Source organism: Hoplias malabaricus, chromosome 5, assembly GCF_029633855.1.
Source record: "Hoplias malabaricus isolate fHopMal1 chromosome 5, fHopMal1.hap1, whole genome shotgun sequence".
Classification (NCBI taxonomy): Eukaryota; Metazoa; Chordata; class Actinopteri; order Characiformes; family Erythrinidae; genus Hoplias; species Hoplias malabaricus.
In genome coordinates this window covers 54,766,834-54,783,335 of record NC_089804.1, presented here as the reverse complement: position 1 = coordinate 54,783,335, position 16,502 = coordinate 54,766,834, and the positions used below count along the sequence as shown (strand labels likewise).

Here is a 16,502-nt window from a genome sequence, read left to right as displayed (position 1 = left end):
CATCCTACCACCATAAACTTGGTACTCAAACATGGTCTCAGTGTGTTAGCAAAGTCTTTTAATCACTAAAGTGCCTGGAAATGGCTGATCCACTTAGAAACAACAGGATAAATATCATCGCACAAATTATTCAACAGTACCTTTGAGGCCAATATAACTTCAAACACAGAGGTTCTGTCAGAAAGTCCAGGTTGAAACGTCTCCTTTGAAACGTAGAACATTTTTGGTCTTCATTATCCATGATTAATAAAACAAACACGATATGCAAAACAGAGTGAGAGAGAAAGAGACAAATGAAATGGAAAACATTTTGCATATTACACGTCCTTCTGTCAACTTTGGCAAATGCCTTAGGCTTCATCAGCTCTACTGTGACAAGAGTAAACACACACGAGTAACTGTACACACAAGGTGGTTTTCATGCGTTGTGGGATTGTAAAATAGACAGCCGATCATTTTGTGGAGACTTATCTTTACCTTATCAACAAGTACAACTTGCCTAAACCTAACCACAATTTATTTATAAAAACCTCACCCTTACCCTAAACTCTAACCCTAACTCTAACCCCAACTCTAACCCTAACCCTAACTTCTACCTTAAACTTAAAATATCATACAAGTCTCCTCGAGGAAGGGAAGTCCCCACAAAGTGAGTGTGTAAACAGTTTTGTGATTTTAAGGGATTCCCCCAATCACGCTCAGACCCATGGGCAAAGATGTTTCACAAGTAAAATGTGTCACTATTTCTCACAGCTTTTTACTATAGTTTTCATTGTGAAGGCGACCTGAAATCATGCCAAAGCTGAACCTGAACTCAAACTGCCCAAACTCTACACTACATCGCCAGAAGTCTTCTGAAATAAATGGTATTATTAAGTAGCAACGGCTACTACTTCTCAGGGAAGGTTTTACATTAAAAGTTGGAAACATTTCAGGTAGATTTGATAGCATTCAGCCAGGAGAACATTGGTGAGACTTAGGGACTGATGACAGATTATTATATGGAATTCCATCACTCTAGGGAACAGTTGCTAAAAAGGGACATGGTTTATAGACTGGGAAGACTTCTTTCTCTCCTCTAACAAGTGGGATATTTTAGTAACTGCCTTCATATCATTTGTACAACTGAGAAAACGGATTTCACAAACAACCAAAATGACTAAGATGATTAGGACAGCAAGCTAAAAGCTAATGTTAGCAAGGTAGCTTTCTGGCTAGGTACATTCTCAATTTGGCTGCTTTGGTAGCACTTACACTAGTCAGTTTTATTTTGGCTAGATGTCATAATTAAAGAAGAAAACAATGTGAAATGAAGAGTAAGACCATTAATAAACTTCAGCCTATGTGTGAACAATATAAACTGGCTCTTTGTGGACTAAGGCAGGTTATGCAAATGGGAGAAAGGGCAGTTTGCTGTTGCTGTTGACACAAAGAGTCAGCTGGACAGCCTTAAAGATGCGAACCTTACTTCTGTTTTCTGCAGTTATTCGGAAATGCAGAAAATTACTTGGAATATGTGTTTAATGTGATAAAGGCCTTTGGCCCTTAATTTCAGCGTTGTGTTTTACTCGCAGTAAGGCCACCGAAGAGTCACTGCTGTTTTTTCAAGTCTCTCATTGTCAGCTAGGGGTGGCTTAGTGAAGCACTACGTCCAAGTGCATTGGGTCTTCCCTCAGATTCAATACACCAAGGTCTTTGTTGCCAGTACGGAGCCTTTTACCCCCCGTCTAGTCTCTTCAAACTGGATGAACAAACTGATAGACCAGTCGCTGAGAAACGTCCGGCTTTTTAATGATGCCCTTCTTGTAGTACTGGCGGATGGAGCGGCTCAATTTGTCGTAGTTCATGGCTGGACGGTTTTTCCTGATCCCCCACAGTTTGGCCACATGAGCCGAGTCTTCAATTTTGAAGATCCCTTTAAAGATAAGCAGAGAAACACATTCTAAGCCCCAGGCGATGGAATAATGACTCTGTCACTCAACTTCACTCTGGACAACGTCAGCCACAGAACATGGGTTTAAAGTTAACACTTACGGTTCATTTTTGTATGTTTTGTAGAGTCGCTGTTAACAAATATAAAGGGAAATAATACCCATTTTTCACAATCTCTGCATAATTAAATAGTTAAGATAAAGTCATGTCTTGCGGTTCATTGTGGTGGGGAGACCCACCAATTGTTGGACGTATCCTTTGTTTTATTACACTTTGATACATGAATTTGGCCTTACACACCGTATTACAGTATACACACCGATCTGTCTTTACATTAAAGCTACTTCCTTCTTTCTGCACTCACTGTTGCTCTGCATTTGCTTTTAAAACCTGTTCTTTGATTCTCAGGACACACAGAGCAGGTATGATTTGGGTGGGGAATCTTTTTCATTGCTGCAGTGACATGGAGGTGGCGTCAGTTGCACTGGTATGAGAGGATTAGACCCTGCAGTGTGGTCCTGTGAGGTCCTACACATTGAAGGATGGTGTGGGACTGTTATCATACACGTACAACGTGCTCTGGTAGGGTCAGTGGAGCTGATGAATTGGACAGTGAGCGTAGAAACAAGGACATGGCTGTAAAGTTAAAGCTGATTGGTGTACATTTAATAACATGTAAAATAGAAAATGAATAGTCAGATTAGGTCTATTCATTGTGACCCCTGCTTCTTATTACCACCACTGAGCCTTTATGTTCCGTACAACTGACCATGAAGGACATAGAGAAACACGGCTTTTCTCCAGCAGAACCTCACCCTTCTCTTTGTTGAGCCAGCGGATGGAGCGTCCGTAGTTGTGAGGTTTGAGGAGCAGCTCTCGGAGGAACTGCCACAGATGAATGGGCTGCCCGGTGCAGGACGAGTCCGCCTCAGCGCACACCTCATCCACTGCTGGACACAGCAAAGACGACATCATGTCACCTCTCTGACCTCAGTGTTTTTATAATCTGCACCAAACCTGACCCCGATCCTTACCAGGTAAACCGCTGTTTTCAGAAGAACATCGTTCTTTCATCCATGCGGCTGAAAGAAAAAGCAGAATTCCCATTAGATCACAACACTGAATCTAGAAGAGAAACATCTGTGAATAACTTTATTAGCCAAACAAGGCCAACTAATAAAGCTAGGCTACTGATAATTGTGTCTAGTTGTGTTTATATTGTGATGATTGGTTGAAGATAGTGAGTTATGTACACTGTGAGACGTTGAACTTGGAATATTCCAGGTAGTTGCTATGGACTTCCTGAGTTGTCACGTGGTTTCTAGGCTGTTGCTAGGGTGATATTAGGTTGTTGCTAAAGTGTTTCAGGGGTAAACAGGACTTATTGCAGTATATCTGGTGAATGTTATCATATTGAATTGATTGCTAATATATCTGTTGGTAACTAGGGTATCTCTAGGTGGTTGGTATTACTTTTTATCCCAGGTGGTTGCTAGGTTATTAGTTGCTATGATTGCTTTTGTGGTTTAAAAATTGTAGCTTTTGGCTGTTTTTGTGGGGGTTATTTGTTGTTTGTTTGTTTGGGGGTTTGTGATTCAGTTTATGCAAATTACCTTAAAGCGGTATTATGTTCCTCAATGTTCATTTCTTGAGAAACAAGCAATGAAACAAATATCCCTTTACCTGACTTCCAGATGTCCAGATGAGCGTAGAGCATGTCTCCACACTGGGATGCTCTCTGTCTGAAGTCGTCCTCACTCATCACACACATATCACTGCCGCTGAGGTCCTGAAAGGCCCGGCCGACCGGTGGAAGTCTGTACAAGTGTTCGGTCCAGAGCAGCCACTTCTGAACATGCCCTGAGCTCCACTCTGCTGGATCTGAACACACAACACAAAGCAGATTCTACGTGAACGTCCCCATAAAGCGATAGCTAGAGCAAATACAGCTTTTGTTAATTAAAGGCTAGTGTCTACACTGTAATCAATGTTTTTTTCAGTTCAGACTTTTAATGTTAAAAAACAATACATTTAGTTCCATCCAGATTAATAGACTTTATCCATACGCCAAAACCGAGTCTATTTATAGACTCTTTGCAGCAATAACAACCTGTGAATATTGCTGTGAGAGTTTATTAGCATTAGCATCCAGCCACAAAAGCAAAAGTTGGGTTCAGATACCAATGTTGGGTGATTAGTTCTGGATGATACCTGTTGTGTGTGTGTGCAACTGGACATAGTACACCTTAAAGAAGCTGAATTCTAAAGAACAGGTGTGTTCTCCCTGTGTCTGCGTGGGTTTCCTCCGGGTGCTCCGGTTTCCTCCCACAGTCCAAAAACACACGTTGGTATGTGGATTGGCGACTCAAAAAGTGTCCGTAGGTGTGAGTGTGTGAGTGAATGTGTGAGTGTGTGTTGACCTGTGAAGGACTGGCGCCCCCTCCAGGGTGTATTCCCGCCTTGCGCCCAATGATTCCAGGTAGGCTCTGGACCCACCGCGACCCTGAATTGGATAAGGATTACAGATAATGAATGAGTGAATCAATTCTAAAGAACAGCCACTTCACCTGCAGTAATACTTAACCACAATCTAAAATGTCATATCTAGCCAGCTGTTACTGTGTGAATGACAGTTTACAAAGAGCTTTTACACAAGGTAAATTAACAGCACCTTTCAATGGCAATAGCTCAATCGACCACACACACAGTGTACCATATTCCAACAAGGACTGGTTTGAAGTAATTGAATCAAAGGCTGTGAAACATAGCAGTGCAGTCTTTAATTCTGTTTGCACAATTCACGATTAACAGACCAATAGAAATGCTCAGAAATAAATGGGTGTACAACATCAACAAATGTGCATTGAACAAACCGATCTCAGTAAGCTTCTGGCCATTAAGAATAATGCTTCACACCCTCTGCACACTTTAATGGCCAAACGGAGAAGTAGAAGTTCAGTAGAAGTCTGATACAGTGGTGCTGTGCTAAGCAGCACAGTGGGAAGTCTTTTCTTTCCACAGTGATTAGACTCTACAAGGAGTCTCTCCTCACTGCAGGGACACTACTGGGTTTCACCGTACTGCTTCAGGTCTAGTTTATTTAATTATTACACACTCATTTGTTATTTTTACCTAACTTTCAATGGAAGTCAATGTAAAAAAAAAAAAAACAGTGTGATGGACAGCTTCTATGTTCAAAAGATGCAGGACAGAGTAATGAGCAGACGGGTACATTTGTCACTTGCTAGGTCGTTGGATTAATGGCTACCTGCGCGGAGTGGGTACTAAATATAAACTTATGCACCAGTCTTTGTCTGGATTTTAAAGCTGAAACCCTCTGCTGTCAGCAACATACTGTTTATTCAAAGCACTTTAATAGAAGCCACTTTAAGTAGTTAAAGACTAATGCTGGTACTGAATGCCATACCATACCTCTACTAATGATGGAATGGATTAAAGTCAATATTCATTCATTCATTCATTATCTGTAAGTGCCCACGCAGACACAGGGAGAACACACCACACAGACAGTCACCCAGAGGAAACCCACGCGGACACAGGGAGAACACACCACACTCCTCACAGACAGTCACCCGGAGGAAACCCACGCAGACACAGGGAGAACACACCACACTCCTCACAAACAGTCATCCGGAGGAAACCCACGCGGACACAGGGAGAGCACACCACACTCCTCACAGACAGTCACCCGGAGGAAACCCACGCAGACGCGGGAGAACACACCACACTCCTCACAGACAGTCACCCGGAGGAAACCCACGCAGACACAGGGAAAACACACCACACTCCTCACAGACAGTCACCCGGAGGAAACCCACACAGACACAGGGAGAACACACCACACTCCTCACAGACAGTCACCCGGAGGAAACCCATGCAGACACAGAGAGAACACACCACACTCCTCACAGACAGTCACCCGGAGCTGGAATCGAACCCACAACCTCCAGGTCCCTGGAACTGTGTGACTGCAACACTACCTGCTGCCCCACCTTGCCGCCCCACACTAAAATTGTATAAACATTTAAATACACCTGCTGATGGCACAATAAGTCCAACGTTGGTACAAGATAAAAATAAACATATTTAATTGACAGAAATGCAGTTTTAATGATATAAAACTGGTATATAATTTGGTTAAATATGACATGTTTTCTTTTTGCCAGTCAAGGCAGGACAGATTAAAAAGGGTGACTTTAAATGCAGGTAGGTGCTGACAAAAACAGTCAATCTAAAGGTGGACTCGTCTGTAAAGTGACTAGTCTGATTCAAAGCGTGCACATGGCGACAGGTATGACGTGATTTTGTGGCTGGAAGTGGTGGGTACGTGTATTAAAAATCAAGCCTGTGCAGACGTCTAGTATTTTAGCCAGTAGACGGAAGTCTTGTGGGCCTTTGTTTAGTGTTGTGGAGTTCCCTGGACAGGGAAACAAACCCCAGTTTTCTGTTCACAAGGTTGCACTGTTACTTACATTTCTCCACTGCTTCACACTTCAACAAAACGAGCTCCACCAGCTAAACCTTTCCTGAGGTTAAACTGCAAAGTCACTAACCCGGCGTGATGTTCAACAGTTTGCAGGCCGTCTTGATATCCTTCAGAACTTCCTCCAGCACCAGAGTCTGCACCTGCTCCAGACACCTGTCCTCCACGTCCCCGGCTCCACCGAGGCATGAACTCACACCTCGTCCCGCGCTGTCGATCACAGGACACTGACCTGCCTCTTTACACTGGACAACATCCTCGTCCCTGGCGTGAGGAGCAGTCATCTCCATCTTTCTCACGAGCCACGGCGTGTCCTCCGCCAGCATCATGTCGAAGCGGGACAGGTACTCGGGCATGCTGGGAAAACCAGAGAACATCCGGGCGTGTTCTTCAACTCCCCACGGGGTCATGTGACCATGAGGGAATCCAGGGATTTCCATGTACAGGTGATGCCGGTCAGAACTCGCCATGAATGTCTGGCCACTCTTCAAAGATCTGGAAGGTAAGACACAGGGAGAGTGTAGAAAAATAAGGTTTAATTCTTGGTTATGTTACAGGAAGGAAACACCTACCCTCCTTCAGAAGTTACATAGTCAAGTTTCTTCAGTGCTGAGCATGGAGAAGCAATAATAGAGGCCCTATTATCCTTATTACACCTCATTGGAGTATCACAATGATTTTGCAGCTGTTATTTTAAGGTATGAATACTACACTGTAAAAAATGTATTGTAAATTTTACAGTAAAATACTGGCAGCAGAGTTCCCAGGCATTTACCGTATTTTTACAGGAACACTACTGTATTTCAAATTTACAGCATATTACTGTAATTGAATAATACAATAATTTACTGTAAATACTGTGATTTACAGTAAAATACTGGCAGCAGAGTTCCCAGGCATTTACCGTATTTTTACAGGAACACAACTGTATTTCAAATTTACAGCATATTACTGTAATTGAGTAATACAATAAAATACTGTAGCAGACTTGCTGTAAATTTACAGCAATTTTTTACAGTGTACCTAGTGTTGCTTTAACTTTCTGATTGGAGAAGGGACTATAATGCAACTTCAAGGTAGAGAGCTGGAGTTTATGACCACCTCTGGACACTTCACTCACACACACATAGTGACTCACACACTCACACCTGTGGCCACTTTCACACACTCACACCTGTTTCACAAAGCCAATACAGAAACACCTCACGGACAGTGACACGAAGACCCAGAACCTCGAGACCTCAGAGCTGTGTGGCAGTGACTCTCGCTCATGTTACTCTACACACTTTAGCTAAATCTAATCTAATCCAGCAGCAAGCAAAATAAACAAACCATCTGTGTGGATGCCGTTGTACTCAGACGTCCACACGGTGGCTGCTTACGTAGGCGCTTTTCCTCTGGGCAGTTGCGAGGTGTTTACCTCCAGATCTCCAGATGAAGAGGCTTAGAAGAGCTTTTGATAATCTGACACCCTCAATAAATAATAGGAAACAGTTATGGGTGTAAACATGAGCGGCTGAAAGAAAGTCCAGGACTAAACGCAGTGTTGCGACTCTGTGAAGTGTTTGTAGATGAAGGTGGGACTATTTAATGAGGCACGGAGTAGAAGTTAACATTCATCAATCGGTTTAATTTCACTTGTGGGAAATTACTGCCCTTTTCACACCTCCTTTAAAAGCTTTTTTCAAGCTTGGCTTGCATTGCACTTTTCCTCAAGCCAGTGATTAGTGTGAGGTCATTTGCATACGGGAAAATATCATATTAATATGTCACTTCAGAATCATATAAATCAAAAAACAATTTAGAATTGTATCACACCCAAATGCTTTAAAGTGGTTTTGTACCGCACTGTAGTTGTAGTTTAGAAAATAGTTTAATCTCTTTTATTCCATACTTAAGTTATTATAATTTATTATAATTTATATTGCACTTATTGTACATAATATTGTAGTTTACAATGTATTTTTTATTGAACTTAAGTATTTATACTGCACTTTTAAAGTGTACATTTGCATTTTACTATACTTTATAGAGTGCACTATTCAGACTGTACTTCATACTGTGTTTAGTGTTTTATGCTGCAGTTTACAATATTTATATTGAACTTAATATACTGTACTTTACTGTAATTACAGTATTTTCTATTGCTTTATACAGGACTTTATTCTGTAAAAAATATAATGTTCTTTATATTGTACTAATTTATTTCATAATGCAGTTTCCCTTAAACTGAACTCTGTTTTGGGGCGTCACGGTGGCGCAGCAGGTAGTGTCGCAGTCACACAGCTCCAGGGGCCTGACTTTGTGAGGTGTGTGGTGTGTTCTCCCTGTGTCTGCGTGGGTTTCCTCCAGGTGACTGTCTGTGAGGAGTGTGGTGTGTTCTCTCTGTGTCTGCGTGGGTTTCCTCCGAGTGACTGTCTGTGAGGAGTGAGGTGTGTTCTCTCTGTGTCTGTGTGGGTTTCCTCCGGGTGACTGTCTGTGAGGAGTGTGGTGTGTTCTCCCTGTGTCTGCGTGGGTTTCCTCCGGGTGACTGTCTGTGAGGAGTTTGGTGTGTTTTCCCTGTGTCTGTGTGGGTTTTCTCGGGGTGACTGTCTGTGAGGAGTGTGGTGTGTTCTCCCTGTGTCTGCGTGGGTTTCCTCCGGGTGACTGTCTGTGAGGAGTGTGGTGTGTTCTCTCTGTGTCTGCGTGGGTTTTCTCGGGGTGACTGTCTGTGAGGAGTGTGGTGTGTTCTCCCTGTGTCTGCGTGGGTTTCCTCCGGGTGACTGTCTGTGAGGAGTGTGGTGTGTTCTCTCTGTGTCTGCGTGGGTTTTCTCGGGGTGACTGTCTGTGAGGAGTGTGGTGTGTTCTCCCTGTGTCTGTGTGGGTTTCCTCCAGGTGACTGTCTGTCAGGAGTGTGGTGTGTTCTCTCTGTGTCTGCATGGGTTTCCTCCAGGTGACTGTCTGTGAGGAGTGTTGTGTTTTCTCTCTGTGTCCGCGTGGGTTTCCTCCGGGTGCTCTGGTTTCCTCCCACAGTCCAAAAACACACGTTGGTATGTGGATTGGTGACTCAAAAGTGTCCGTAGGTGTGAATGTGTGTGTGTGTGTCTGTATTGCCCCTTGGCGCCCCCTCCAGGGTGTATTCCCGCCTTGTGCCCAATGATTCCAGGTCGGTTCCGGACCCACCGTGACCCTGAACTGGATAAGGGTTACAGATAATGAATAAACTCTGTTTTGCAGTTCACCTTTTACAGCTTTTACAACTTACAGTATGTTACATTGCGGGTTATAGTAATTCATACTGTACTGAATATACTGTATTTTCTACTGTACTTACAATATTTTATCCTGCTGTTTGCAGTTCTTTATACTGTACCTAATGTATTCCTCATACCATCGCTGGTGCATGACCTGTCACTTTGGGAGCATGAATCACAACATGGCGCCTTACTACACATTACTTCACCCCAGATCCCAGCCCTGAAGCGACTGTTTGCAGGTGCACATTTGTTGTTTTTGCTGTTTTACTGTGTAACAGGCGCGATATCACAGTCTGCTGCCGTGGAAAAGGGGAGCTGTGGAAATGTGGGCTTGTGACTGGCCTGGATCAAGACAAACAGACAGGGAGGATTCTGCAGAAAAGTGTCAGTTTAACAGCGATAAGCATCTGCGCGCGTGTGAGTGTGTGTGTGTGTTCCTACTTTAACTTTAAATGATTTTAATCATCTTATCAGTGTCGGATCTGGCCTCTTCAGCAGATTAAAGCCTTCCTTTCTCAGTGGAGGCTGCTGTTTGATTTCCGTGATGATCAGAGCTGATCTGGCATCGTTTGCACAACAATTTGCATACCACCACACACTTCACTTACAGAGTAAACGCACACAGGAAAAAAACCCAGAGATGGGCCCGTTGACAACATTCCTCACTTTGTCCGTAAAGTAGCCTGACCTCAAACAAAAACACACACTGTTAGCATCAATAATTAGCGAAGCAAACTTGGAAGCAGAGGTTCACCGGTTCTAATCCCTTCACAGGCTCAACATCCATTGAACAAACACCTAACACCCTCCCAACACACACACACTCACACATTGCACTGCCAAGAATGGGTTAAATGAGAAAGCACACTTTGGTTTTATGTTGCGCAGTCAAAATGAAAAGAAATACTATCTAGATCTAATCTTATACCAAACATTATTGTACCATATTATTGTATGTGTACAGCAGAGTAACTTGAAACACTAGATGCAAATACACTTTGACAAATTGATCTGTCCCTTTGCCAGGAATTAAACAGTTATATATCATAAGAACTACTATAAATGAAGTACATTTTAGGATTTGATATCTGTCTAAATCTCTGCTACAGAAGAATAAACTCTGCATCCAGGTTCCTGTAGATATCTAGACATCAGAGGAACATTCTCCCTCTCTTTTGTCATTGATGGAAGCTGTGGCATAGCATTAAAACCAATTATTTTAAATTACTTTTAAATAAACAAAAAATGAAGTAGTTTGGAAACTACTTCATTTTATTGGTCGCTGCATTCGCTATGAGTTCCATCAGGAAAAAGTGCTGCAAACACAGGTCCACTGGGTTGTTCTGTTCCTTGGGATAATGCTGTATCAAAGAGCACATGTTGGTTTCGATGATTTAACGTTAATTCTACGCAACAGTGACCAAAAAAAGACAAAGGCATGAGAGAATGTTTCAAATTTCAATTGCGAATAAAGTTTTTATACAAAAACGCTTTAAAACTTATTTGTACACTCAGTAGAACCATAAATATCACTACATTCACATTTACCCCAACCCAAGCCTTAGCCTTAGCCCTAGCCCTAACATTTAAACCTTATTCACTGTAAAATACAATGATGTACGTTTTGTGGTCCCCATAAAGAAGGCGAATTCTCATATTGCCATAGAAACTCATCCTAACCCTCACAGTCTAAACTTTAAATATCTCAAGATTTGTGCTATAGGGACATGTGTTAAGAGAAACAAGTCCCCACAACATGATGAATACACAACCTCTTATGGAACCTCATCAGACAGACAGTGTGTGGAGAGCTGTCTTGATGTAGGTCTCTGATACTCACTGAGTGGAGGATGTAGAGATCAAGCTCTGGATAATGAGGATGAGGATGCAGCAGCTGTATCAACTAGAGGTCCTGATGATCTTTGTGTCTGAGCTCGTCCGCTCTGTCTGACCCCCTGGGATCTCTGAGTCCAGGGCTGGGTCCCTGCTGGAGCTCTGCAGTGTTTCTTGGGACAGGTGTGTCTCTGGAGTGGCGTGGAGGAGCAGGAGACGCTGCTTATCAAGGGAACGGCCCTCAGGCAGTGTATCACTCTCTCTAATTGTCTGAGGGTGGGGGTGTGAGTTGGTTTGTGCTCTGACACTCGGGAACTTCAACAGGTGTGTTTAAAAATGACTGAGCCATAAGATTAAAGTCGTGTTCTTGTTTCAACAGTAACTGTCGATTTCATCAGATCTACAGATCATGCAGTTCTACAATAACAGACTCTGCATACACTGTCAGCCCACGTATACCCTCTTCTTCAATGCTCAGGACCCCCAGAAGACCACCACAGGGCAGGAATGATTTGTGAGATGGATCATTCTCAGCATCGCACTGACACTGATGTTTGTATGTCTTGCGTTGGTACAAGTGGATCAGACACAGCAGTAGCTGCTGGAGTTTTTAAACCCTGTGTCCACTCTCTGTCCACTCTGTGAGACACTCCTCCCTCGTTGGTCCACCTTGTAGATGTAGAGTCAGAGACAGTAGCTCATCTGTCGCTGCACAGTGTGTGTTGGTCATCCTCTAGTCCTTCATCAGTGACACAGGACGCCACCCTTTGTCCCCTGAATAGTGAGTGTACAAACAAGGGAGTGGCTTTTGTAAGTACATATTTTGGTGGCACTATCAGATACATAGTGAAGAAAAGCCTATATTCTGTGATTAACTCTGTTTACTGCTATATTTTTAAGAAATTATTAAGGAGAATTCATCATTTGGCTTCACTTTAAGCCTAAGGATGTCATGCATAGTTAATGTTATGGTCTTTGGGAGGTTCTTTATGTGTTTGTACCTTCCTGAGGACAGTGAAAGTAGTGATGGTGGTCAAACAAGAGAGAAAATATCCAGCAACAACCAAAAACAGAAGCACAATCGAGCCCAGGGTAATGCAGCGCTGTGTGTTGTAGAATAAGACGAGATCACCCTCAGAGCGTCTGCAAAAGCTGCAAATATTTACAAAGGCTTTGATGACTTACCAAGGAAGAGTCTGTAGTCTCCACAGAAGTGTACGAGCAAATAAATGAATACAGGACCAAACTACGTTGTTAAAATTGATGGTTCTATAAGGGTTCTTTATTGCATGATTAAATGGTTCTTCAAGGTTCAATATAGATACATTTCCTTTAATAAAGGACACTTGTAGAACCATTTTTTTTTGTATGGGGGCTGCCAAAATATCTCTAACCCTTGGAGAGGACTCCACAGGATCTTTGAGGGGGTTCTGTGGTATCTGGCGCTGTAAGAACTGGGCCCACCATAGATCAGACATGAATTGAGGGCCTAGTCGACTTTATTATGTTCCTCAAACCAATCTTTTCTGTGGGATCAAACTAGATGGCAGAGCCTATGCTGCCCATACATCACCGATTGCACTTCATAGGACCACTTTTTGAAGGTACAAGCCACTGCACACCAGGAATACATTTAATAAGGTATTAATGTTATTATATTTATTATTTTAAATAATTTATTTTCCCATGGCTTGCCTAAACCATTTAGTACAAAAACATACACATGGTAAAAAGATTTATTCATTCATTCATTATCTGTAACCCTTATCCAGTTCAGGGTCGCGGTGGGACCAGAGCCTACCTGGAATCATTGGGCGCAAGGCAGGAATACACCCTGGAGGGGGCGCCAGTCCTTCACAGGGCAACACAGACACATACTCACACATTCACTCACACACTCACACCTACGGACACTTTTGAGTCGCCAATCCACCTACCAACGTGTGTTTTTGGACTGTGGGAAGAAATCGGAGCACCCGGAGGAAACCCACGCAGACACAGGGAGAACACACCAAACTCCTGACAGACAGTCACCCGGAGGAAACCCACGCAGACACAGGGAGAACACACCAAACTCCTGACAGACAGTCACCCGGAGGAAACCCACGCAGACACAGGGAGAACACACCAACCTCCTGATAGACAGTCATCCGGAGGAAACCCATGAAGAAACAGAGAGAACACACCACACTCCTCACAGACAGTCACCCGGAGGAAACCCACACAGAAACAGGGAGAACACACCACACTCCTCACAGACAGTCACCCGGAGGAAACCCACACAGACACAGGGAGAACACACCACACTCCTCACAGACAGTCACCCAGAGGAAACCCACGCAGACACAGAGAGAACACACCACGCTCCTCACAGACAGTCACCCGGAGGAAACCCACGCAGACACAGGGAGAACACACCACACTCCTGTGTGACTGCGACACCTACCTGCTGCGTTACCGCGCCGCCCTAGAAGGATTTAACTTTTTCTAAAAGTAGTAGATGTGTTGTGAGCGAGTGTTCCTCCACTTTTTTCCAGGGAGGGAATGTGATTCGCCAGTTTTTTTTTGAGAAATCCGTGTAAAGAAAGCCCAGTTTCAGTTGCTTACTGGATGTAATTAGTAACTAGTTTTAGATTTTAGATAATTGTGTGTTAAGCTGCACATTTCAAATAAATAAAAAGCAACAAATACATGCAAATATTCAAGCAAGATTTTGCCTTATGCCCCCGGTACAGAGGAAGAACCAGGAGCCACATGTTTCTGGGGGGTACTTGGTGGTTTTGGTTTGATAATGGGGTGGTCCTTGATCTAAAAAGTTTGAGAAGCACTGTTCTACTTGATCGTACACGTTTGGTAAATCAACTGCACACGTGATTTAACATAATGAAGTATTAATTAACCGGTTAAACTAGATGATAACCTCAAACAATACTGGACTTAAACCAGTTCAAGCCAATAAACTCTTTCTACTCAGATAAATAGGCTTTGAAATCTTCTCAGGTTCCTAAGACCTTTCACAGTTCTGAAGGTCCATGTAGGTCCAGCTGCATGCTTGAGGAATCGAGATGCCACACGTCACACCTGCCTTGAAAAGTAGACTGAAAATGCAAGAGATCACGGTATTTACAATAATTTGCATAAGACAATATTTAATGCTGTCATCTTGCAAAAGCGGCTGGAGGATTTCTTTACTGTCACCACACAAGGAACATCACTTCATTTCCTGAAATACACTCATTTGCAGCACATGGGAATTTTGTATGACTACATGCATGCGGAAAGTTGTCAAGTGAGCAGAGGAATAAGGAAAAGTCCCGGGAAAATGGGAGAAGGCTTTTCATTTCCCTGAGCTGCCCCACTGACAGGTGATTCCAAGATGGCGGACATGAGTTTGAGATGTCAGCACGTGCGTATTATCACACGGTAATTGTGTTACATAAGGATTTGGTTTGGTTTTGGTTCAGATTTTAAATAAGTATTTTTGGTGGTGTATTGCGCTCGTACGAGTGAACAGTGGATAACACATGTTCGGCGGTGCCGTATGGCAGCGGGGAAATTTGGACAATTTTAAGGCTCTGTGATCGACAGAGGCCCTAAAAACAGTTTGTGTTAGAGGTGAAGTGCTGAATGTGAGCCGTGCCACAAACCCACAGTCCGGCTCTGCGAGTGGTTCATGAGTATTTAAATTTTCCTGTGGCTTGTAAAACATCTGCAACAGTGCCCCAAGGCGCTAGCAACTGACTCTCAAAGCAGTGTTTCTCAGCCCTGGCCCTGGATGCACCCTACCTTGCATTTTAATTGCTTTCCTTCTTCCAGTTCAGCTAATCAGTAAATGAACAGTGGGTGTGTTAAAGCAGAGAAATGCTCTAAAACAGAGGTCTTTAAATCTGCACTTTAGGTCCAGGTTTTAGGCCAGAATTTTACAATGGCCGACTGCTATGAAAATATACCTGCAACTGCTTAATGCTCCAGAAGGGCCACGGATAGTGCCACTGTAAATTCTCAGCCTGGAACCTAGATCAGAAATCCGAGTTTAAAAAGCCTTCAGTGTGCCTTCAGGGCCAGGGTTGAGACACTGAATTTACAATAGAGGGCACTAGGGCTCTGGTCTCACTGGTGGAAATATAATATTTTTACTTCATAAAATGAACATTTTTTAAAATATAATCATTAACTACTTATGTGGTGGTGCAGCAGGTAGTGTCACAGTCACACAGCTCCAGGGGCCTGGAGGTTGGGGATTCGATTCCCACTCCGGGTGACTGTCTGTGAGGAGTTGGTGTGTTCTCCCTGTGTCTGCATGGGTTTCCTCCGGGTGACTGTCTGTGAGGAGTGTGGTGTGTTCTCTCTGTGTCTGCATGGGTTTCCTCCGGGTGACTGTCTGTGAGGAGTGTGGTGTGTTCTCCCTGTGTCTGCATGGGTTTCCTCCGGGTGACTGTCTGTGAGGAGTGTGGTGTGTTCTCCCTGTGTCCGCGTGGGTTTCCTCTGGGTGACTGTCTGTGAGGACTTGGTGTGTTCTCCCTGTGTCTGCATGGGTTTCCTCCGGGTGACTGTCTGTGAGGAGTGTGGTGTGTTCTCCCTGTGTCTGCATGGGTTTCCTCTGGGTGACTGTCTGTGAGGAGTGTGGTGTGTTCTCCCTGTGTCTGCATGGGTTTCCTCCGGGTGACTGTCTGTGAGGAGTGTGGTGTGTTCTCCCTGTGTCCGCGTGGGTTTCCTCTGGGTGACTGTCTGTGAGGACTTGGTGTGTTCTCCCTGTGTCTGCATGGGTTTCCTCCGGGTGACTGTCTGTGAGGAGTGTGGTGTGTTCTCCCTGTGTCCGCGTGGGTTTCCTCCGGGTGACTGTCTGTGAGGAGTTGGTGTGTTCTCTCTGTGTCTGTGTTGGTTTCCTCCGGGTGACTGTCTGTGAGGAGTGTGTTGTGTTCTCTCTGTGTCTGCGTGGGTTTCCTCCGGGTGCTCCGGTTTCCTCCCACAGTCCAAAAACACACGTTGGTAGGTGG

The 16,502-nt window shown here is 43.8% G+C and overlaps 1 protein-coding gene across 1 annotated transcript; it reads right to left on the bottom strand.

The window, feature by feature from the left end:
- Window positions 1-66: 66 nt before the first annotated feature.
- Window positions 67-11,647, bottom strand: LOC136697729 (SAM pointed domain-containing Ets transcription factor-like). Its single transcript, XM_066672959.1, has 6 exons — window positions 11,513-11,647; window positions 6,507-6,931; window positions 3,616-3,813; window positions 2,967-3,014; window positions 2,748-2,882; window positions 67-1,915 (listed from the first exon to the last, which is right to left on the bottom strand). Exons 2-6 carry the CDS (start codon window positions 6,904-6,906, stop codon window positions 1,737-1,739), a joined length of 960 nt encoding a protein of 319 aa, XP_066529056.1. The 5' UTR covers window positions 6,907-6,931; window positions 11,513-11,647; the 3' UTR covers window positions 67-1,736.
- Between the last annotated feature and the right edge of the window lie 4,855 nt (window positions 11,648-16,502).